The 25,254-nt window shown below is 51.8% G+C and overlaps 1 protein-coding gene across 11 annotated transcripts in view; it reads right to left on the bottom strand.

Moving 5' to 3' along the window:
* SH2D4A (SH2 domain containing 4A) overlaps nt 1-24,772 on the bottom strand; it is a 75,322-nt gene extending 50,550 nt beyond the window's left edge. For 2 of the 11 annotated variants that reach the window (XR_015156249.1, XR_015156248.1), the window contains exons 1-4: nt 24,295-24,689; nt 18,364-18,749; nt 8,282-8,441; nt 6,849-7,020 (exon numbers count right to left, since the gene is read on the bottom strand). Coding sequence is in view for 8 of the 11 variants with exons in the window: in XM_086380539.1 (XP_086236665.1) it covers nt 6,849-7,020; nt 8,282-8,441; nt 18,364-18,544 (513 nt within the window). In the remaining 3 variants the exon portion in view is untranslated. Of the gene's footprint in view, nt 1-6,848; nt 7,021-8,281; nt 8,442-18,363; nt 18,750-24,294 lie in introns of all 11 variants that reach the window. The other 9 variants (XM_086380543.1, XM_086380542.1, XM_086380539.1 and 6 more) reach the window with 8 other exon arrangements.
* Between the last annotated feature and the right edge of the window lie 482 nt (nt 24,773-25,254).

Genomic DNA, 25,254 nt, shown 5'->3' on the forward strand with positions numbered 1-25,254 from the left:
CATCTGCGGACAGGGCACAAGGATGAAGGGGCCCTGGCTGCCGGAAGGAGAGCTGCGATCCATTAGTGATGTCTGTGCAGACAGGGCACAAAAGAGGAAGGGGCCCTGGCTGCGGGAAAGACGGCTGCGATCCATTAGTGATGTCTGTGTGGACAGGGCACAAAAGAGGAAGGGGCCGTGGCTCCGGGAAGGAGAGCTGTGATCCATTAGTGATGTCTATGCAGACAGGGCACAAAAGAGGAAGGGGCCCTGGCTCTGGGGAGGAGACCTGTGATCCATTAGTGATGTCTGTGCAGGTGCAGGCGTAGGAGCAGTCTTGTGCTCCGTGGCGACAGACCATTTAAACGCCTCTCAATTGGATCTGCATATTTTTCCCTCAGAGTGTGCCCAGACAGTCACTCGTGTCCAACTCTTTGCCACCCCATGGACTGTAGCCCGCCAGGCTCCTCTGTCCATGGGATTCTCTGGGCAAGAATACTGGAGTGGGGTGCCAGCTCCTCCTCCAGAGGATCCCTCAGAGGGTAAGCAGTTCAAAAATATCTCATGTTCTAATCCATTCTTGTGCATTTAAAAAAATTTTTCAGGGTCTTAATTTTTAAATTTACTTGTAATCTTTAAATTTGTAAATTTGTAGCAATGAGGTAATTTTCTAAAAGGAAATTTGTTATGGGTGAACTTGATTTCATAAAAATCAGACGTAAACATTTATATTTACACCCAAAATATCCGAAGTAGACTAGTCAGTCATTATAAAATGTACTATGTGATGCTATTAAATAACTGGTCAATACAAATGTATATTAGTTTATATAGATCAATGGGTGAATAGGTAGGGAGGCAGGTCAGATGGATGGATAAATGGATAGATAGCTTTTGGATGATTAACACATGCTCCTATAGTTAAAAAAAATCATTGCTAACAAAGATAAATATTACATGTCTGACTTTGTGACCCCGTGGACTGTAGCCTACCAGGCTCCTCTGTCCATGGAATTTACCAGGCAAGAACACAGGACTGGGTTGCCATTTCCTTCTCCAGGGGATCCTCCCGACCCAGGGATCGAACCCGGATCTCCCGCATTGCAAGCAGACACTTTACCATCTGAGCCACCAGTGATTTGGATACATTTTCATTAAAAAGTTATATTTTTCAAATACTGGGGGGAAGAAGCCTCTCACTTTACAGATAAGGAAAAACAGAATCCTGCAGACACAGAGTGAGGATGAAAGCCCCGGTCTTCTGGGTCATTTACCGTGTTTGCTCTCATTATGCTTCCACAGCACAAAAGTCTCCTCCAAGTCCACAACCCCTTTGGAACAATAATGAAATCCAACCAGTTCTGAATGTACACAGCTTATCCTCAGGAGAAAACGTGACTCGGACTACTGTGAGGCCATTTACAGTATTTACCATCACTGATCAGAGTGTAACTAAGCCCTGCTGGCAGAGAAGGCGATGGCACCCCACTCCAGTACTCTTGACGGAGGAGCCTGGTGGGCTGCAGTCCATGGGGTCGCTAAGAGTCGGACATGACTGAGTGACTTCACTTTCAATTTTCACTTTCATGCATTGGAGAAGGAAATGGCAACCCACTCCAGTGTTCTTGCCTGGAGAATCCCAGGGACGGGGGAGCCTGGTGGGCTGCCGTCTCTGGGGTTGCACAGAGTTGGACACGACTGAAGCGACTTAGCAGCAGCAGCAGCAAGCCCTACTGGGGATACTACACATTACACTGTATAGACACAGCATTTCTTTTATAAAGTCTGAAAAAACCTGGAATCTAAAACGCATCTGGCCCAGGGGTTTGGATAACGGAGGGCAGGCCAGTACTGCTGAGCCCTCCACCTTCAGGGTGTGGTGGGCAGTGAAAGTCAAAGACGCTCAGTTGTGTCCGACTCTTTGTGACCCCACGGACTATACAGCCCATGGAATTCTCCAGGCCAGAATACTGGAGTGGGTAGCCTTTCCCTCCTCCAGGGGATCTTCCCAATTCAGGGATCGAACCCAGGTCTCCCACACTGAAGGTGGATTCTTTACCAGCTGAGCCACCAGGGAAGGAAAGGTATGCTTTTAATTTCTGGGGCTCAAAAAAAGGCAGGTGTTTTTAATTCCTGGGGCTTCCCTGGTGGCTCAGTGGTAAAGAATCTGCCTGCCAATGCAGGAGGCGTGAGTTTGATCCCTGGGTTGGGAAGATCCCCTGGAGGAAGAAATGGCAACCCAGCCCAGTATTCTTGCCTGGAGAATCCCATGGATGGAGGAGCCCGGCGGGCTACAGTCCATGGAGTCGCCAAAGAGTTGGTCACAACTTAGCGACTGAACAACAATAATTTTTAATCTCCAGTTTTTACAGAGGAGAAAATGGAGGCTCCAAGAGGTTCTGAGATTTGTCTGCCGGCCCTCGGGAGAAGCCGGGTCACACAGACTCCTTGCTGCCAGGCGCAGGGCAGACACCAAGCCGTCTGGCTGAGGCAGCAGCAGGGCTGGGATGTAAGCTGTGGGGATGCCGCCTCGATCCCCTCTCCACTCCCTGCTCACTCCCTCCCCTCTCTCTTTCTCCCTGTTTTCTTACAGAAGAAAGTCTACTGTTTAATTTGAAAGCCAGCAACATCTGGATCTAAAGCATTCCTGCTTTACGAGGGAAAAAAGCAAAACCTTGAATCCCCAGGGTGTGATGGTGAGGGTGCAGCCGGTTCCTCCCCAGCAGAAGAGAGGGCCAGGCCCCGCCTCTAACACAGGCCCCACCCAGCCACGGGCCAGCCCCCTCCACTCCAAGAACACACCTGGTTTTACATCCCAGACGGCGGCTCTGAGGATGGAGTGGGATCCTGAAACCAAGTCCTCCGGCAGCTGTCCAGGGACACCTGTATGTAAAGGGTCAAATTCCTGGCCCCAGCCACGACTGCCCCAGCTACCAGCACAAAAGCAAACCTATCTTTTCACCGAAGAATATCCCAGGCTCCTGGCTACACCCTTAGGATGTTCTGCTTTCGCCTCTTGGCATCCTCTTAAGGTGATTTCATCTTATTCAAAATATTAGTGGGTAAAGAGAGCAGATGGGGTTTCTCTGGTGGCTTAGAAGGTAAAGAACCCACCTGCAATGCAGGAGACTCAGGTTCAATCCCTGGATTTCGAAGATTCCTCTGGAGGAGGAAATAGCAATCCACTCCAGTATTCTTGCCGCAAGAATCCCATGGATAGAGGAGCTTGGCGGGCTACAGTCCATGGGGTCGCAAAGAGCTGGACACAACTGAGCAACTAACACTTTCATTTTCAAAGAGAGTGGATAACGAAGGATTAACAGTGGGATTTGCCCTGAGTCTTACAGGGGCCCAAAGGGGCCCCAGACTATATATATGTCTATCACAATGTCTCCCACCTCCATACTTTCATAAGACAATCAGAGCAGAGCTGAAAAGGCACCAGCTGGTACAAATGCAGAGACCCAGTCCACTCCTGTTGTTCAGTCGCTAAGTTGTGTCCGACTCTTTGTGACTTCATGGACTGCAGCACACCAGGCTTCCCTGTCCTCCACTGTCTCCTGGAGTTTGCTCAGATTCTTGTCCATTGAGTCGGTGATGCCATCCAACCATCTCATCCTCTGTCGTCCCCTTCTCCTGCTGTCTTCAGTCTTTCCCAGCATCAGGTCTTTTCCAATGAGTCAGCTCTTCTCACCCAGGTGGCCAAAGATTGGAGCTTTTTATGATTCTGGAAAATCGACTGTTCTTTAAAGCCTCGCATGGTTATTCAGATAAGCATTATGATCACAAACTTCAATAAAAATGCTTGATAGTTTTCCTTTTCATAATAAATTTTAGGCCTTGTCTAGACAATGAAATTTTAAAGACATGACCATATCCTTTTATTGATAGACACTATGGTTAAATTTATATATTTTCTTGGGCTCCAAAGTCACTGCAGACAGAGACTGCAGCCATGAAATTAAAAGACGATTGCTCCTTAGAAGAAAAGCTATGAGAAACCTAGATGGTATATTAAAAAGCAGAGACATCACTTTGTCAACAAAGGTTCCTATAGTCAGAGCTATGATTTTTCCAGAAGTCATGTACAGATGTGAAAGCTGAACCACAAAAAAGGCTGAGCACCAAAGAACTGATGCTTTCAAATTGTGGTGCTGGAGAAGACTCTTCAGAGGCCCTTAGACTGCAAGATTAAATAAGTCAGTCCTAAAGGAAATCAACCCTGAATATTCACTGGAAGGACTGATGCTGAAGCTTCAATAATTTGGCCACCTGATGCAAAGAGCCAACTCATTGGAAAAGACCCTGATTCTGGGAAAGATTGAAGGCAAAAGGAGAAGAGGGTGGCAGAGGATGAGATGGTTAAATAGCAACACTCACTCAATGGACATGAATCTGAGAGAACTCTGGGAGACAGTGAAGGACAGGGAAGCCTGGTGTGATGCAGTTCATGGGATCACAAAGAGTTGGACACGACTTAGTGACTGAACAACAATGGTTAGTTATGGCTGCAACACAGAAATCTTTACAGCGAAAGTCTGGACTGCATTTTGGAAACATGCATTGTCTCAGCTTCTCACCAGAGTTCTTTCCCAAGGAGCAAATCTGGAGAAGACAACGAATCTGTACATTGGAATTATGATGGGAGTGGGAGTTAAGTCAGATATAGGAAAACGAGGACTTTCAGAGATTCGGGGGCAGATTAGTCTCTTCGGGTGTTAGTCTGTGGATGTGCACACAGAAATCATACTCATGTCATAAAATGAAATAATTCCACAAGAAAAAGCTTTGCAAACTTTAAATCAAAATGTGTGTATTTTATTCTTTTATATAAAATCAGCTTCCTGATTTTATATAAAAAATCAGACGGCTTTTTATATAAAAAGTTTTATATAAAAAATCCTGGCGGCTCAGACGGTAAGGAATCCGCCTGCAATGCAGGAGATTGGGGTTCAATCCCTGGGTGGGGAAGATATGCTGGAGAAAGAAATGGCAACCCACTCCAGTATTCCTGCTTGGAGAAGCCCATGGACAGAGGAGCCTGATGGGCTTACAGTCCATGGGTTGCAAAGAGTCAGACACGACTTAGCAACTAAGCACACATATAAAATCAACTTATATCTCCATCTCAAGGAGCATGAGAAATCCTTGATGTTTCTAAACCAGACTCAGACTAGTCTTTACGGCTAATGCATTCTGAGTATGGCAGAAACCAGCACAAGATGGTAAAGCAATTATCCTTCATTAAAAAAACAAACAAACAAACCAGCAACTCCTCCAGCATTTGGTTCCTGTTTATGCTGATGACACCCTCATGCCCCTAGGCGTCCAAGCTTGGAAACCTGTGCTAGAGACCTCTATCTGATGCGAGAAAGCAAGACCTACTCTGATGCAAGAATGGTCAGTTCCTCTGAAAACAAATCTGCTCAGGTCAGCCCCTTGCTCAGAAATCACTGACAACTGGCAACTGTTCTTGCACAACAGGTAGCCCCCAAGACCCTCCCCATCTGGCCCCACCCGCCCTTCACTCCATCCCTGCCTCTGCACGCCAGCCACCCCAGCCACACAGCCCTGCCCAGCGGTCTCTCTGCTGGAACCTCCAGCCCCAGGCACCCTGTGCGGTCACCTCCAGCTCCGAGTCCCCTGTAGAGCCATTCTGCCCTCCCCACCCCACCCCCACCCCTGGTGATGCTCACGTCCCCAGGCTAAGAGCACAGAAACACACCCCGGTCCCTGGACCACTGCTTCCGCTTGAAATGACACTTTATGTGAAGTCTCTCTTGCTTCCTCAGTTATGAAGTCCACAATGGCAATGATCCCATTTTTACTCCTATGGTGTAATCTCAGTCCTGGTACATAACGGTACTTGTTCATTGAACGAGTAAATCAATCCATCTTGGGGTCTTCTCCTCCATGTACCCCCCAGCCCCGCTCAACATCCTCCAAGAAGTAAAGAGCACACCCAGAACCAGAGGGCTGGAGCCCTCACAGAAGCCAGGCCGCTGCAAATCCCCTGCTAGCTCTCCGGGTAATTAAGTTCTTGGCAGAAGAAATAACTTCATCATCTAGTTTTATTATTCTTCCAAACCACAATCCCAGAAGCAAATTGCGTTTGAGCTCTTGTAAATGACCTGACACCTCAGAGAATTCATTCTAGCTCCGAGGACAGAGCTCTTGTTGTGTGGAGGCCAACGGCTGTTCCACAAACCAGGCAGACCCTATGAAACCAACGGGCCCTGACGCTTCGTCCTCAAAAGGGGTCAGGTCAGCCCCTTGCTCAAAAATCATTGACAACTGCCAACCATTCTTGCACAACAGGTCACCCACAAGACCCTCCCTGTCTGGCCCCATCCACCCTTCACTCCATCATTGGGGTGAAGCGGGGGGGACTCATGAGGACACAGTCTAGATCCCGGAGGAGCCGGTGTTCCAGGCCCAGCAAACCGCAGCTTTAACCGCCAGACCTGGCCCTGCCCGCCCTGGTGAGGGGAGCTGGCCGCGGTGTGCGCACGCCAGTCCCGGAGGCCACGGGACCAGGAGCTCTGCCGTCCACCAGCCAGCCCTTCGAGAAAGACCCTGCCGACCCATTACAGAAAAATGTAACAGGAAAATAATAACCCTGGGGATGTCTTAACAATGCACAGTTTTCTATTTAGAGTTCTCTCCTCACAACTTCTCCCATGAAAAAGGGGGCTCTATGTTGTTTGTGAGGAAGCAGGTGAGTCCATCCCCCTAAGGAATAACCGCAGGGCCTTCAAGGCAGGAGGAACCTTTTCCAGAAAAGCCCCTTTAGGATCCCGATGCCCCGGGGCCCCGACACCTCTGTCTCCCTGTCGGGAAGTTCCGCATGGTTTAGAGACATGACTCACGGGCGCTTTCTGCTCTGCGAGGGGTGCAGCCGGCCCACAGCCTCGGCCCGGCGTCCCGGCCTCTGCCACCTTGTCGCCCACATTCCCGGTCTCCCCGGCACCGGGCGCCCGCCCCTCGGAGGATGGCAGCTTTGATTTCGAGCTGCTGCTGAGCTCTCCAGGCTGAGCTTTTCTGAGGAGAAACAAACGTGGAATTATCAAAACACGTCCTGCAGTAAAGACAGCTTTCCCCCAAGTGGATGTCTACGTTCAAAGGACGTGAACGGTGTTGATGCCAGGCTGAGCCCTTGTGAAGTATTTAAAGACATTAACCAAGTCCTCACAGCAGCCCTGGGGGCAGGGTGCGGTTACCCTGGCTTTGCTGTAAGAGGCTCAGGATAACCGTTATCCCGCATCCAAGGCCTGGCAGTGGCCAGGACTGGAATCCAGGCCTGCCCGGCTCCCGCATGAGAAGCTGAACAGCCTTCCTTCTGTTCGGGAATAGAGCAGACAGCCTTCGCGTCCTCAGCAGCACAGAGTCCCTTTTTTTTTTTCCCTGTGTGCCCACCTACGGCTGTGAAGTCACAGCCCTGAGGCATGGGACAGAGGCCTCCTGTCTGCTCCCGTTTCTCCTCTCATGCAGGGCTGCCCACACTCGGGGGCGGGGGGCCCAGAAGCCACCCTAGCACCCGGCAGAGGCGACCCATGCCCTGCCCCGTGTCTGCCACCCGTGACCTCCCTGTGTCTGCAGTGATTATGTCACTTCCTCACTCAGCACCTCCTCACTATCCACAGAATGAGATCCAGAGTCCTAAATCTGGCCTTCAAGGCATGAGAGAGCACCACCCCCATCAGCCACATGCACCCCAAACACGCAGAAGGATTCACCATACACTCTATCGAGGGGTCCTGATGACCTCCTGCCTGCCTTCTCCCACCTGACCTCCTGCAGCTGGAAACCCACTTACCTTTCCAGGTTCTCCCCCTGGGATCAGGATGGGAGCCCCCAGGCTGGCCTGAGTCACAGCACACACACAGCCCGCGTGGCCGCCTGTATCTCCTCCTGGACTGCAAGCTCCCGGACCGTCCCTGAGCACCCAACATGGACAGACCCCCTGGGGACTGCTCTCCTCAGCGGCCGCCCGGGAGCCTGCAGCCCGAGGGGGTCGCGGAGCCGCACTCACTCCCACGACTGTGCTGCTCTTGCTCAACGTTAGGGAAGCCCAGGGTCACTGGTGAACCACATCCACGGCGTCCCGGGGGGATGCAGAACAGCCGACGTGGTGGCCTCGTGAGTGAAGGGGGTTCCCCGGAATTGAAAGGGAGAACTTTCCAGAAACTGGATGCCACCGCGTGCCCTCGAGGCCCACCTGGCCCTCCCGAAGGCTCTATCAGCCAAGAAGCACGGCGGCCCCTCGGCCTGGCTGGGCCCCCCCGGCCCCGTGGGTCCACACCTGAGCTCCGGCGTCTCCTGCTCGGCCTTCAGCCTCGCCCTCTCCGCGAGGATCTCATCACAGATCACGTCGTAGGGTTTGTCCAGGTGATGTTCACCCATCACCCAGACCCAGACCTCATTGTCGGCTCCCAGCTTCCAGTGAACGGATCTGCCGTTGTCTGCAAGCAAAACAAGGATCTGGTTTGAACAAGTATCTTCAGCCATGGGTTAGGAGGTTTTCCACCGTTCAAGTATTTAAAGATCAGATGAAGCGAAGCACGTCCAACATGCTCTGAGCAAGCAGCCCCTTCCAGGGCGGTGGCTGGAATGTCGTTTTAAAGCATGATGAGTGTGGGTTCTGCACGTGCCTTTTTTATAAGTCAAGACCCGAGATGGGAAGACCACTGTCTGCGTTATCTCTAGGGTAACAGAGCCAACATCAGACTCCTGAACCTCTGAAGCCTAAGAATCTCCGTGCAACCCAGCTGTTCTAGGGCATGGCACGTCCACCATATTCCTAGGACTCACTGCTGGGTCCAAGGCATGTGTTTTAGAGTCAGACCAGCTTTGCTTTAAACCCTAGCCCTGTTATTTAGCTGTATGACTTGGACAAATCATTTAATCTCCCTAAGCCTCAGTTTCTTGTCCACACAATGGGAACCCTAACGTCTGCTCCAGAGGACAGCCGTGGTGGGAGGCAGCCGCGGGGCAGGTCCCCGGGGTGTCTGACACACGACGTGCTCAGCAGAGGCGGGTACAACCACTCCTCTGTGTTGTTGACGGCCGTGGCAGCTGAGAGACTCACACCAGCTGTGAGAGACGACACGCCCGGAGTGAGACATGGGGAAGCTCCTAGAATAACGCTGTTCCCTGCTGATCGCAGGGGCTGTGTTTACCTTCTAATTCCTGTTCCTCAAACGGGCACATCAGGCTTCCTGACACCCGGGATGGTGGTCATCCCCTGGAGAAGTCGGGGGGCGGGCAGTCCTAAGTCTGAAGGATATTGAGGGGGCAGGGAGGAGGAGTCAGTCTGTGCTCACAGGTGGACGCAGGTATGAGAGAAGGTCAGTCCTGGGTGGGCCCTGGCTGGGGAGGCCAGGTCAGCTGTGGCTCATTGAGGAGATGCACACAGGTTCCTTCACCATGGGACACTGGCATCCCTCACAAAGTCCCCATACTGCCTGCTCTGGGGCAGCTAAGAATGTTCCCACTGTGTCCACCTCTCCGTCTTCACCTAACAACCCTCTGTCAACAGTTCTGGCAGCAGGAGGAAGGTGGCTGGAGATGGCGCGGCCAAGAACCAGGGGAGGTAGGAGGGGCCCAGGGGTCCCTGCAGCCCGTCTTGGGACAGCGACACACGCTGCCCCCAAACCATGTCTGAGAGCATAACACAGGGCACGCGGGGGCCATAACTCCTGTTGGGGGAGGACATGCTCCAGGGGAGAGGAATCCAGAAACCCTATGAACACAGGAGGGGCTGAGAACAAAGGGGAGGGACAGTGCCCCCGTATCTCTAAGATGGTGGGGGAGGCGTAAAGAGACGGCGGCTCTGGGGCAAGAAGGAAGGGGGTTATTATATGGACGTGTCAGATAGCAGCCCTGACAGGAGTCTCTGCTCTGACGGCCCCTCTCCTTTGGGGCAAAGACACTGGGGTCCTCGGGGGTCCATAAAGTTCCCTGAACCCAGCGAGGGGGTCATTCTAGTAAAGGGAGTGTCGGCCTGGCGCCCCTGGCTTCATGCCAAGACAGGGAGGGCTGTCTCCCACGACGTTCCCATGGTGTCCCTAAGGCTGGCGGGGTGCAGAGCTGGGTGCTGTGGGGTGCACGGGGTGAGACACTCTCCTGCAGGTCACCAGGGCCTGGGAGAGGAGGGCAGGGCAGCTGGTCACCGACTTGATGAACTTCGCCACCTGTCTACTTCGTGCCAGGCCCTGAGGTGGACGTGCTGCAGACACTTGCAAACAAGACAGACAGTCCCAGCTCTCAGGGACTCAGGTTTCAGCTAAAGGAGGCAGGCGCTGGACCACCAGTTAATTACGAAAATAGCACGACTGAGACAATGACGATGTTAGTCACTCAGCTGTGTCCGACTCTTGGGACCCCTTGGACTTGCCAGGCTCCTCTGTCCATGGGATTCTCCAGGCAAGAATACTGGAGTGGGTTGCCATGCCCTTCTCCAGGGGATCTTCCCAAGCCAGGGATCAAATCTGGGTCTCCTGCATTGCAGGCAGATGCTTTACCATCTGAGCCACCTGGCTGAGGAGGGGTGTTAAAGTGCTAGCGATGGGGTCGGGTGGGCAGGGCACATACTCTGTGACCAGGCGAGATTACGTCCAACGAGGGCGATGGGGTCGGGTGGGCAGGGCACATACTCTGTGACCAGGCAAGATTACGTCCAACGAGGACTCAGAGAAGGCAGGGAGCTTCGAAAGGACAGAGAAGAAATAAGACGTTCCTAGCGTTCAGCTGGGGAGGCTGGGTATGGAATTTAGACAGAGGACAGAGTGGGTTTGGTGCTGGACAGGAGGAACAGCGTGACAGAAGCCCAGGGATGGGAAATGGCGAGGGGTCACGTGGAACCAGGGTTTCTGCCAGAGCTGACGAGGCTTGAGAAGCCGACTGGTCGTGGGCTGAGGTCACAAGGGGAGCGGGGGCCCGCCTGGCACAGGCCCCAGATGCCCGGTGAAGAGGTTTACGTGGAGGGCCTGTGTGGCATAACTCCAGAACGCTGTATGAAAATCCCAGTGTTTACGGCACTTTACTTCTCCAGTCCGAGTTTCCTCTTTGATAAAACAGAGGCGATGAGTCTGAACTCACAGACAAGTGCTCAAAAGGATTAATTTCATGTTCTTGGTCTGAGGGACCAACCAAGAGCCCACAACTGTCAGACATGAACCACAAAACTCCCAGCAGAGAGCACAGGCAAAACACCCTCTGACATAAATCCTAACTATTTTCCTAGCTCGGTCTCCCAAGGCAAAAGAAAGAAAAGCAAAAATAAACAAATGGGACCTAATCAAACTTAGAAGCTTTTGCACAGCAAAGGAAAACCATCAACAAAATGAAAAGACAACCTATGGATCGGGAGAAAATATTTGCAAACAATGTGACCAACGAGGTTTAATTTCCAAATTAAACAGCTCATACAGCTCAATACCAAAAACTACACAAAACAAAAAACACCCAATCAAAATGTGAGCAGAGAACCTAAACAGAGGTTTTTCTGAAGAAAACATACATGTGGCCAACAGGCACATGAAGAGATGCTCAACATCACCAGTTATTACAGAAATGCAAATCAAAACTACAATAAGGTATCAGCTCACACTGGTCAGAACAGCCATCATCAAAAAGATTACAAATAATAAATGGTGAGAGGGTGTGGAGGAAAGGAAACCCACCGACACTGCTGGTGGGAACCAAAGTTGGTACAACCACTTTGGAAAACAGTATGGAGGTTCCTTAAAAAACTAAAGCTACCATATGACCCAGAAACCCCACTCCTGGGCATATAGGTGACTTCCACCGACCCTGGGCTGCAGTGTCCACGTGCTGCCTGAACTCGCAATGCCCAAGGAACTGTCCACCACTCTGGCCGCTCCTCATGGTCACTCACCTCTGACCCAGAAACCAGAGGACAAATGCCTGGCCGGCAGGGCCTCAGGGATTTGGGTGCTACGGCCACGTTCCTTCTGATGGGTGGCCATGCCAGGTCTGCCGTGAAATATGTAGAGCATCACCGAGGCTGTTAGTAACCCTACTCAGCCACAAGGAAATTGAGGGTCAGGGAGGGTAAGTTCCTTGTCTGGGATTGTAGAGCTGGTGCAATGGAACCAGAATTCCTTACCTGACTGTGAGGCAGTAAAACCTGTGTTTAGAGTCACCTCTGATGCACTGTCCAAACTGAAATACCTTTGAGAGAAAAAAAAGGAAACCCACCAACAGGAAAGGCAGGAAATGAATGTTTGCAGGGCTCTGCTGAGCAAGCGGGGTACGGGGTCACTGTCTTGGCCCTGCAGAGCAGGAGAGCACCAGCCCCACGTTTCAGTGAAGACCAAGGCCCAGTCCTGGGCTTCCCTGGTGGCTCAGCAGTAAAGAATCTGCCTGCAATATAGGAGCCAGAGGACATGCGCGTTCAATCCCTTGGTCGGGAAGATCCCCTGGAGGAGGGCATGGCAACGAACTCCAGTATTTGTGCCTGGAGAATCCCCAGGGACAGAGGAGCCTGAGGGCTACAGTCCATAGCGTCACAAAAGAATTGGACACGACTGAAGCAATTTAGCACAATAAGGCCCAGTCCTATGGGGACTTCCCTGAAGGTAGTGCAGGTAATAATTCTGCGAGTCTGTGTTTTAAACCTTTGAAAATATTTATTCTAGAGACAAAAGGGACAGAAAGGGAGCTGGAGAACCCCAGGGCACCACTGTCCCGGGCAGCAGGTGGTGGCACAGACAAGTGAGTAGGTCACTCGGGGGGGTGGCGGGCTGGTCCACGGCTCCAAGGGGTGAGAGGGAACATCCTCGAGGGCATCTGAGTCCAGCGCTCCACACGTGAGACCCAAGGCCGTCACACTATCCAGCCCAGAGTGAGCCCAGAGCGGGCTGGGACCAGCGGCTCAGAGCAGACTCAGATCTGACGTTCAAACTTGGACTCCAACGGTGACCCGCCCACGTCACTTTCTCCAAGTCTGTTTCCTTATTTGTAAGAATCAGGCGGCGGGCGATGTTCACCTCCCTGGATTCTTACAAAGATTAAATGAAGTGACATCAACACAAGGGCCTGGCCCTTGCTAACAGACCCACAGGGTGGTAGGGAGAACCTCCGTGGGAGGGAGCAACGGAGTGTGCTGAGACAGGGAGTAACCAGCGGACTCCCAGGCTTCCGGCTTTGGTGACTCAAAGGAAAGCGGGCTGCAGATCATGGTGGAGACTGAGAGGCAGGAGCAGGCCTGGGGGGTGGAGGGGAGACAGCTGGGATGATGCTGAAGAACATGGTTTTGCATCAAGGGCCCAAGGGTCTTCTGAGCAGAGATGCTTGTTGGGTAACTGGTACGAGACCAATGCTCAGATAAGAGGTCTGGTTTCGAAATACAGGTGTGAGATTCCATAAAGAGAAGAAAAGATGCCCCAGGGAGGGAGTACAGAGACCCTGACCTTAACCTAGTCGGGGAGTCTGTGAATGAGGCTCAGGGAATCTGTCAGCATTGGGCAACTCTGCAGCAAATGTCGTCTGTACGGATTTTCCTGGTCCAAGCTTTCAGTAAGTTTTCCATGGAGTCTAAGGGACCCTCAATCCCACCTGAAGCTTACCAACCACCAGGGCAGAATGAGGCTCCCCTGGGGAACACAGGTATTCAGGGTCAGGCAGAGATGTAAAAGACAACAGTCGTGGAGACAGCAAGGGACCACGACGCGAAGCGACTCCGAGAGGCAACTCACAGGGTGAGACCCGGCTGAGAAATCAACTGAGCTGAGAACTGAACCCAGCAACGGAGGTCTCTGTGCTGGGTCAGGAGGGAAGGGAGGGAAGCAGACACGGCAGATGGCTCACACCAGGGCTCTGCCATCATTTCATTGAAAAGGGAAGGCTCTGCATAAAGGAGCTCGTCTGAGAATCCACAAGTGAAATCTCACAAGCCCAAGCCTGTTCCAAGGGTGCACACGGAGCATCTCAGTCACCGCTCATAGTGACCAGAGCCTGGCTTCTTGCGAGAAGTTCCCACCAGCTGGAGAGGTGTCTATTGCTGGGCAGCCTCTACCAAGAAAAGGCCTCCTCTGTGTGCATGACCAGAAAAAAAAAAAAACTTACGGAATAAAGGTTCCACGGGAGGACACCCACACAAGCACACGTTCAGATGTGTGCAGGGCACCCGCAGACGATGGCACCTGTTACCAAGCTCCAGGTAAGCTCGATGCGTCAGGTTGGCTGAAAAAGGGGCAACGTTTGTTAACAGTGCCAGTTATGGGAGAGTCAGACTCAGGGTCACTGACCAGCTGCTGCCCTGGGCAAGTCAGTTAAGGTCCCTCCGTCTCCCTTTCCTCACCTGTGAAATGTGAAAGTAACTCAGCTCCAGGCCTGGCTGTGATGATTTCATGAGCTAATAGACTTAAGCACAGAGTTCAGGGTCTGACACTCCAGCAGCTCAATCGGTTGGGGCCACGTTTACAGTCTAGAGCAGTGCTGTCCAATGGGAGCGCTACCTGTAATTATACATTTTCTAGCCATCCTATTAAAAAATCAACAGGAGCCTGGGCAAGGTGATGGAGCAGAAAGGCTCTGAGCTCACCTCCTCTCATGAGAACACCAAAATCGCAACTATCTACAGAAAAACCATCCATGAAAAAGACCAGAACCTACAAGAAAAGATCTCCTCCAAACAAAAACATAGAAAAGGAACCACGATGAGACAGACACCACAGTGAGACAGACACCCCAAGGTGGACGACCCACAGACTGGCGCTTCTCTCACCAGAGTGAGAGTTCTGAGCCCCAGGCCAGGCTCCCCAGCCCAGGGGTCCTACTTATCTGGGAAGATGAACCCCCAGAACATTGGCTTTTGAAAGCCAGCGGGGCTTAATTTTGGGAATCCCACAGGAGTGGGGGGAATAGAGACTTCACTCTTAAAGGGCGCACACAAAATCTCACACACACCAGGACCCAGGGTGAAAAGCAGTCATTTGATAGGAGTCTGGGCAAGACCTATCTGTCGGTTTTGGAGGGTCTCCCAGGGAGGCGGGGATGGCTACGTGTCACCCTGGGGCCATGAATCCTGGAGGCACACATATTTGGGGACCTTCTGTCATGAGGACACAGCTGCTGGCAGCTTCCATCTTAGCTCATTAGTGCCAAGACCTGGGCTACCCAACAGCTTGCAGGCAACCCGTGCTGAGAGGCCTCAGGCCAAACAACTAACTGGGTAGGAACGAAGCCCCAGCCATGAGCAGGCCCTGAGGACTTCCTGAGCCCACAGCTGACTCTAGACACGCCTCTGGACTTCGCCTTGCCCACCAGAGGGCCAAGACCCAACTCCACACACCAGCGGGCAGACATTGGCCCTTCCCTCCAGGAAGCCAGCACGGGTCTCCAGACCAGCTATTTGTAAAAATACAAATAACTATGTAGAAAAAAAAAAAGACAAACGAGGTAGCAGAGGAACATGTTCCAGATGAAGAAAGACGATAAAACCCCAGAAGAACTAAAAGAAGTGGAGATAAGCTTTCTACCCAAGAAGGAGCTCAGGGCAGTGCTTGTAAAGATGATGAAAGTACTCGGGAGGACAGCAGGTATGCACAGAGCAAGAACTTGGAATTTTTAAACAAAGAGTTAGAAAATACAAAGAACACACAGAGAAGGAGAATACAGTAACTAAAATGAAAAATACACCAGAAGGAATCAACAGTAGACTAAACAATACAGAAGAGTGGATCAGTGAGCTGGAAGATGGAGGAGTGGAAATCACTGCTGCTGAGCAGAAAAAAGGATGGAAAGAAATGAGGACAGGTCAAGAGACCTTGGGGACAACATCAAGGCACTAATATTAGCATTACAGGGGCCCAGAAGGAAAAGAGACAGAAAATGAGCCTGAGAAAATATGTGAAGAATAATAACTGAAAACTCCCTTAGGCTGGGAAAGGAAGCAGTCACTCCAGCCCAGGAAATACACATACTTCCAGACAGCAGGAGTCGCCAACCTCCAAGCTGCAATGACTCCCCATCACTCACATTAGCACCCCCCACCATCCCCATCCTCGGAAAAACTGTCCTCCCTACAACCAGTCCCTGCTTCCAAAAAGGTCGGGGACCACTGCCTGATAGGATGAACCCAAAGACGAACATACCAAGACTCACTGTAATTAAAATCACAAAAATTAGAGAATATTAAAAGCAGCAAAGGAAAAGCTTCCCAGGGGGTGACAGCGTTAAAGAATCCACTTGCCAATGCAGGAGATGCAAGAGAGATGTGAGTTTGATCCCTGGGTTGGGTAGGTCCCCTGGAGAAGGAAATGGCAACCCACTCCAGTACTCTTCCCTGGAGAATCCCAAGGACAGAGGAGCCTGGTGAGCTACAGTCCACGGGGTCACAAAGAGTCAGACACAACCGAATCGACTGAGCATGCAGCACAGGAGAAGCAACAGATAACATACAAGGGAAGTCCTATAAGGCTAGCAGCTGGTTTTTCTGAAGGACAGGAGGGAGTAGCATGATAGATTTAAAGAGACGAAAGGGAAAAATCTACAACCTGCAAAGGAAGAATTTGAGCAAAGAACACCTTACATCACCAGGAGGAGACTAACTCAGCAAAAGTGAGAAACCCGAAGTCTCTCAAAGAGCTCCAGGCCACTGATTCCAGGGGACAGAGCCTTTCTGCGGCCCCAGTCTACACAGTCACCCACCACGTCTGCGTGTCACGTTCACAACTAATACAGTGCCAGGAGGCCCCGTTATACTTGGTTAACTCAGACCAAAGGATGCAAGGAAATGAAGAAGCCAGATCGGAAAGATACAGGCTCATGCTTCAGTTTGGACATGTTACCGCTAGAAGGAAAACCAAGGATGTCCTTGGAGAGTGCAGAGTCCTGTGAAGTCCAGTGGACCTAGGTACCAACTGGGGTGTGACCTTGCATGTATTACTGCACTTCTCCATGTGTAAAACGGGACCACTGATACCTGTTTTGGAGAAATATCGTGAAGATGACATGAAATCTATGTAAAAGTGCTTTGCATGGTGTCTGACAAAACAGGGGTTTAATAAATAGCTGCTATTGGTGATAATAATAATAATAAATGAACTACTCATATTTACTTCCATATCACTATAAAACCTTAATTGGAAAAAGGTTTTAATAAAAGACAGTGCAAGAAAAAGGTCACTAAACTGACTTCCCTTTTGAGTCTGTGCAAACAAGGGAGATTAATTTTCTCAATCTTTGAAACCCTGAACGGTTTTATCAAATTTATTTTTCCTGGCTTAATGAAAAATGAAGAGAAATTGATCTTTGAATGCCTCTCTGTAAGTGACTTTGAAAACTGTTTTTTTCCAACAACATAGGTATTTGTCCATAACAAAAAGTGTGTGGACGGGTGTGTGTGCGCTAATGCGCGCTTTCCCATGTCTCTGTGTGTATATGCTTTAACCCTGATATACAAAGAATTCCTCCTCATTCATGGCCCCAAAGATGTGGCCAAGCTACCAGGGATTCCTTGGGTCAGGAGGAGATAGTACATTTGAAAGGTGAACTCACACTAAAAAAATTAGCATTATGACTTTTTTCCTTTTAGTAGTAGTTGCATCTTGAAAGTGAATGTCCCTAAAAACAGAAGACTCAAAGAAACATCTCTCAGAGTCTACAGAATGGAAACTGCATTCTAGAGAGATGCAGCCATAAAGACTTTGTATGCTGGGTATGCATTGGAGAAGGAAATGGCAACCCACTCCAGTGTTCTTGCCTGGAGAATCCTAGGGGCAGCGGAGCCTGGTGGGCTGCCGTCTAAGGGGTGGCACAGAGTCGGACAGGACTGTAGCGACTCAGCAGCAGCAGCAGCAGCAGAGTACCAGGGGCTTCCCTGGTGGCTCAGTTGGTAAACAATCTGCCTGCAATGCAGGAGACCCTGGTTGGATTCCTGGGTCAGGAAGATCCCCTGGAGAAGGGATAGGCTACTCACTCCAATATTCTTGCCTGGAGAATTCCATGGACAGGGGAACCTGGAGGGCTACAGTCCATGGGGTCACAAATTGTATACAACTGAGCGACTAAGCCCAGCACAGCAGAATACCAGGCATCTGGGATAAGACGAGGTGGACCCTTCCTGCATGTCCCTCGAGTTCATCTCCACGTGACTTTTTACTGCAGCTTAAGGTCAGTCCGGTTTCAAGAAAGACATCTGCTCTCAGCCTCACCACTCCAGAGTATTGCCGCTCATGTGTGTGCGTGTGCGCGCTTCAGGCTGATCAACTGCACCATGAAAAGCTCGGTAACACTCAGGGTCCGCCTGCCAAACCGGACTTCAAATGCGGCTAGCTGCTGACCAGCATGAAACATGAAAATGAGCAGGGAGGCAGCCCGCCGCGTGGGCTCCCGGGAAAAGCGAGCTCCGCTTACCTTTCTTTGGTCTGGGTTTCACTGGCAAGGACTCCTGTTTTTCCATCGATGCTTCTCTTTCTTTCCAGCGGCGGACCTGCTCCTCCCTCATCTTGAAGAACAGGATCTGTTTCTGTTCCTCGTTCAGCTCTGCCAGCAGATCAGGATCTATGTACATCTCCGACAGGATCTGTTTCAGCATCTTTGCAGGGCTGGAGTCTTTTACACCTGGGGCAAAAGTTCTTGAGAACGGCTTCCAGGGCTGCCTCCCCTGGGCTGGCACAGGGCGGGGGAGGGGGGCACCCACAGACCTTCCCAGATGCTAGTGGGCCTGGGACGACGGCAGTTCAGCAAACTGGCTCTGGGTTCCCACACCAGGCCCCCTGTCCAAAATGCCACTCATGAACCTGCAAAGAGAAACAGCCAAGATGCAACCATGTTAAAAGGTACAAAGGCCAGGACAGGCTTAGGAGTAAGCTTGGCGGAAACACAGATCCGCTTTTATTTCAGGCAAGCTTTGTTAAGAGCTTTGTGTAACCTGTATCCTATAATTTCCAAAGATACTTTAACAAAAAATAAAAAATAAACCCTAACTTTTCACCGGTCACTCTCAGGGAAACAAAAAATTAACAGAGGCTTGGCCTTCTCCCAACTAAGCAAACATGTGATTACCTCCGAGCTCAACAAACCACCACGTCCACAGCTAAAAACAGTTAAAGAGACAAAGGCAGGGATGAAATTAAAAGCCTCTCTCCAAACAACGTACTTCAAAAGAAAACACCGTTTTTGAGATTTCAGAGAATTACCCACCCAAACCCAAGCCGGGCTTAAGGAAGAAATAAAGAAGAAATAAAAATTAGACCATAATGCAATTTTCCCTTACAAGTGGCAGTTAATACACACAATTATGTGCTGTCATCCTCACAGAAGGACAGTTCAGTGTTCAGACAACTTACTAGAACCACGGAAGCCGTGCAGAGCAGGAGAGGGCACTCACATGCATTTTGGAAGGGCACCAGGGTTTAGGGCCTCTTCCAGATACCCTAATTTCACAGGGTCTAAATTTACAGACCAGATAAACTGGGGGAGCTGTGAAATTAAAAGACACTTTCTCCTTGGAAGAAACGCTATGACCAAGCTAGACAGCATATTAAAGAGCAGAGACATTACTTTGCCAACAAAGGTCTATCTAGTCAAGGCTACGGTTTTTCCAATGGTCATGTAAGGATCTGAGAGTTGCACTCTAAAGAAAGATGAGCGCAGAAGAATTGATGCTTTTGAACTGTGGTGTTGGAGAAGAGTCTTGAGAGTCCCTTGGACTGCAAGGAGATCCAACCAGTCCATTCTGAAGGAGATCAGTCCTGAATATTCATTGGAAGGACTGATGCTGAAGCTGAAACTCCAATACTTTGGCCACCTGATGCGACAAACTGACTCCTTGGAAAAGACCCTGATGCTGGGAAAGATTGAAGGCGGGAGGAGAAGGGGATGCCAGAGGATGAGATGGTTGGATGGCATCGCCGACACAATGGAATTGAGTTTGAGCAAGCTCCAGGAGTTGGTGATGGACAGGGAGGCCTGGCGTGCTGCAGTCCATGGGGTCGCAAAGAGTCAAACACGACTGAGCAACTGAACTGAACTGAAGAGGTGACCAGGCGCATGACAAAGGGTCCTTGCTCTGGAAGACAGTTTCTCAGGCGGAGGAGCCTTGGGCCTGAGCACACAGGTGACTTCACAGGGGTACCTACTCCTCAGCAGATGTGTTCTACTTCACACATTTCCATTTGGTCTATTTTCAAAAAATATAGCAAACCTTCATATTTTTGTCATTAGAAGAAAATGATGTACACATTTTCATTCTGGGGGGACAAAAGGATGCTTATTTTGTTCCAATATAATAAGATATGCACAAAAAGCTTATTTATTTCAACTCTTCAGGATCACCTATGTTCTAAGAAACGGACTAACAATTCCACCATCTGGCCACGCCCTCTCAAATATCTTCTTTCTCCAAACTAAGTTCAAAGGCTCTTAAGCTTCAGACCAGTCACTCAGCCACACGGCGGCCCTCCCAGGCCCATGGCCGGTCAGCCCCGGCCCGCCTCCCGGTCAGCCCCGGCCCGTCTCCCGGTCACCCCCAGGCAGGCTGCCACACTCCTCTCACGTCCGGGAGGCTCCTGCAGCCTCACTCCCGCTCCGCCTCCTTGCACAGCTGTTTCTCCATTTACACCAGCTTTTTCAGAGAAGCATGAGCAACAGCCCAACAGCCAGGGTACCCAGGGGGCTCTGAGTACCAACAACATGTAGTTCCATTCACTAACGTGCCCTGATGTAGCAGGGACCTTTACTGAGGCTACCACGACCCCCGCCATCTGCATCCTGCCATCTGTAGCATCCAACTACCCGGGGCTCAAACGGAACACAGTGTTAAGAGAAATTTTTAAAAGAATTAAAGGCACCGTCCGACTCTAACTCAGTCAGCCACGCCCGCCCCAGGCTGCCTGGCTAGCTTTGTATTTTGCTTTGAGGCGACCCTCAAAGGCTCTAACGGCCACACCACTGATGTCCTGTGATGCTTTCCTGACTCTGGAGTCTCCAGGAGAGGGGCTCAACTAAATCTACACTCGAGGGGGGTTTCCAGAGGATGAGCTCTTGTCTGTAGGTGTCAGAACGGCAGGAAGAAGGTAAGTCCTCAGCTCACTGCACTCGAATGCTGGAGACCAAGTGCTAAGAAGCCACAGTGAGTGAGTCCTTGACATTCCGAAGGAACGTGCCTCAGCATAATAAAGCTGTATATGACATTCCGGTAAAGGTCCTTACGCCGGGACATTTCTTGACCAGGGGTTGGCTTTTGCAGAAGTAAAACACAGGGGAGAGGAACTGCCCAGGGAAGCTGAAGGCTTCCACTCTATTCCCCAGTCTGGAATTGGGCGACTCCCAGCAATGGGGACAGGCCAGGCAGCGCCTAAACAGGAAAACCCAGAAAGGGCTGAATCCCCTCTCCCCTCCCCACCTGGAGTGCTCCTGGTCTCGGACGCTGACCCCAGCCGCAGCCACGACCATGAGTGGTGAAGGCAGTAACTAACGAATCTTCATCCCAACCTTGGAGTTCAGCCCCTCATCATCCCCATTTCCTACACGACGATGGAGGGGGTATGCCCGGCCGTCTGGCTCCAAGTCAGGGGCACGGAGTCTGCTGGGAGCCCAGAATCAGGCTTCCCTGGTAGCTCAATTGGTAAAGACTCCTCCTGCAATGCACTAGACCCCGGTTTGATTCCTGGGTCCAGAAGATCCCCTGAAGAAGGGATAGGCTACCCACTCCAGTATTCTTGGGCTTCTTTTTTGGCTCAGCTGGTAAAGACTCCACCTGCAATGCGGGAGACCTGGGTTTGATCCCTGAATTGGGAAGATCCCCTGGAGAACAGAAAGGCTACCCACTCCAGTATTCTGGTCTGGAGAATTTCATGGACTGTATAATCCGTGGGGTCGCAAAGAGTCAGACACGACTGAGCGACTTCACCTTTCACCTTTCAGAATCAGAGCATCACCGGGATGGGGAACCACAGGTGATGTTTCAGAAGCAAGTTCTGGCAGCAGCAGAAATGCTGAACCCAAAGTGCATGAGGCAGGGCTGACCCTCGCGGGGGGCAGAAGCCTCATCTCTGCAAGTGCAGGTGGCCTTAGGGGAGGGCAGGTACGGAAAAGCCCCCACCCCAGGAAGGACAGCGGGAAATGACCGACACGCGGGGCTCAGGGCGTTCACACAGAGCACTCAGTCTACACAGCATCCACCCGCAGCTCCATCCACAGCCCCTGGGGAACAGACCAGCAGCGGAGACAGACCAGGGGAAAGGGTGGCTCTGTGCCTCGGGGAAGACAGGTCCAAGCTCTCACAGCTTCGATCTTGTACGGTTTCCCCCAAACATGATTTTTTTTTTTTTTTTTTACATTAAAGGTAATTAGTGGACCTTCAGGGAAAGACACTGGCTTCCCCCTACCCTCAAAGAAAACTTGGGGATCCAGCTGACAAGAATCTTGCGGGGCGAGGCTGCTGAAATACAAACACTGCATGCCAGGCTGAGGCTGCGGCCCGCCAGTAGGAACCTCAAACACAGCGCCGGCGGGCCCGGGAGGCCAGCCCTACCTCTACCGGGCTGGGTGTCACTTCACTACCCGCATTGGCTTTCCTCACCGTGAAAGGAGCCTGAACTGTGACTCTGTAACCTGAGGTCTGTGCCACACCATCCAGCGGGGACTTACAGAGGCAAGTGGAGCCAGGGTGGAGGAAGCAGAAAGGAGGAAATGAACTGGTCAGGATTTCCCCTATTTTACCCCCTGACAATCAGTGCTGCAACCGAGAGTGCAGCGGGCTCCCCCCATTCAAGATCCAGTAAAAAGGAAAGCTGGGCTAACTCAGTTTCTTCCTGTGCAATACTTTTCTTAAAAGACAAAAATGACAAGCAACACGTCCGCGTCTGCTACTTTTTGCAAAAACAAATTTCTACTGGGTCACAGTTGTCTCCCAGGACTCCCATAGGGGTGGCCTGGCTCTCATACTTGATCGTACTTTACTGGGGTTTAGGGCCACTGTCCTCTAAACAATGATGTTGGTTTTTTTTAGAGGACTTTTTGTATTTTTAATGACTCTGAGACCTCACCTGAAAGGGTGGTGCAGTGGTAAAGAATCTGCCTGCCAATGCAGGAAATGCAAGAGAACCAGGTACGATCCCTGGGTCTGGGAGATCCCCTAGAGAAGGAAATGGCAAGGCACTCCAATATCCTCGTCTAGAAAAGTCCCTGGATAGAGCCTAGGGGCTACATTCCATGGGGTCACGAAGAGTCTGACACGACTGAGCACCAAAAAAAAAAACAACACAGCCTAATTAATCATAAAAATATTGTGATATGGACATTGTAACTTTAATGGTAAGAATACCATTTGAACTATAATTCTTTTCAAACAGCTAGCTGTTTTCAGACTTTCAGTTTTCTCATTCAACTTGCGTTATTAATCTACCCGCACAAAGGTTCTCTTGGAGGATAAAATGAATTGGGGGGGCAACATCAATTTGGTAAATTCTGTAAAGATGATGTACCACTCTTCAGAAATTTGAAATCACTGCACAGAGGTTTATCTAGAAATTTCACTCATGCCAGATCTACGCCCGCATTGATTCCACTTACTTCTTCATTGAAAAAAACTAAATAAAAAACTTGTATCCAAGTCGTTGTTTCTCTTAAGCAGGCATCCAACAAAGTTTTAGGGTTGAGCTGACTCTTTAAGTTTATTTAGAAAGAAAGGGACGCTCTGTCGCCTCTTTCCTATAACTCTTGGGGAGAGAAAGACACTCTGAGCGAACCCGCAGTGACTCCCCGGTGCCCCGGACGCCACTCCAAGGGCGCCCTCGCGAACCCTAGGGCAGGGGAAGGTCACCGCGCGGCCGCCTGCGGCCACCGTCTGCGCCCGCCTTCCGAGGGGTGGCGCGCCCACCGCGGCCCCGCGCGGGCCCCCAGTGCACCCCGCGCCCACGGGATCGGGGACCGCGCCTGGCGCGCCGCCTTCCTCGCCCGCGACCCCCAGGCGCTCCCTCCCCGGCAGCCCGGGGCGCTCCCCCGAGGGACGCGTCCCGGAGCTGCCCGCGCGCCCCGCGGCCCCGCGCGCCCCTCACCGCGACCACCGGCCCGCTCCCTGCGCCGCCGCTCTCCGCGCCGCCGCTCTCCTGCCGGCGCGGCGACACCGGACACCCGACACCGGACACCGGGCCGCTCGCAGCTGAGCCCGCCTGGCGGAGACCCCCGCGCTGGCCGCCCCTCCCGCCTCCCGCCCGCGCGGGGCCGGGCCGCCCTGGCCGTCGGGCGCCGAGAGCGCGGCCGGCTGCACAGACGCGCGGCCGAGACGCAGGCCGAGGGCCTTCCCCACGGCCGGCTGCCAGCCCCCCAGCCCGCCCGCACCTGCGGCCGCCGGCGCGTCCCTCCGTGCTCCCCGCGGGCCGGGCGGGGTCCGGCCGGGCGTCCCAGCAGGTTGGGGCCCGAGGCCGGGAGCCCTTCTCAGCTCCGCCGGAGGAGCCTGTGCTCCAGCGTCTCCGAGCTCACTTTTTTTCTTTTGTTGACCTTAAGTCAATTATCAAACTCCTCCCGGGCGCTGGTCCGCAAGGGTACGGCTTTGTAGGAGGCCAGGACCCGGAGGAGAAAGGCTGGAAAGATGGAGACTGGAGACGGTCAGTCCGGGGGTTTGGGGGGAGAGAAAATGAAAGAAGTGCGGAGAAGGGGAGAAGGCAAGAGAGTTAAGAGGGAGAAGGCGGCGCTGAACTGCGCTCGGGGACAGCACAGGTCAGGGTGGCGCCCGCGAGGGGGAGGAGCCGCGGCCAGAGAAGGAAATCTGGGAGGACAGCTCATTGGAGGCAGAGTGGACTCGTCCGATGGCATTTTGCATTCAGAGGACCGTTCAGAATGTGTGGAGCAAGGAGCCTGCTGTCGTGACCACACCCTACCCCAACCTGGTCACAGGAGTCAGGGAGAGATGGGGTAAACAGCGAGTGTAGACCTGTCTACACAGCCTACCTGACTTGCTCCTTTCAAAAATGAAACTTTCCCATTTCTAGCCTCTCTGGACCTCGGAAGATACTGGAGAGGTAGAACCTGGGGGCGGAAGTCAAGCCTCCTGAGTAGCTATTTGAGAGCTATTCTAAGGATCCTATCAGGGCAGAATTTCTGGTTGGGTTTGGTTCCCACTGCTTATTAACTGAATGGCCTGTCGGGTGTTTCTGGCTGGAGTGTCATTTAACCTGGCTGGCTGCTGGCGCCTGCTCAGAGGGAACCCTAACACTCCGTGGTGAAGCAGTTGAAGAACTACAAAGTCAGTTTAACACAGTCCCCAGAGGCATTTAATGAGCACTTGCTGGGTACCATGAT

Source organism: Bos grunniens, chromosome 27 (assembly GCF_055505025.1).
Source record: "Bos grunniens cultivar Pamir isolate PY7600 chromosome 27, Bosgru_T2T1.0, whole genome shotgun sequence".
Classification (NCBI taxonomy): Eukaryota; Metazoa; Chordata; class Mammalia; order Artiodactyla; family Bovidae; genus Bos; species Bos grunniens.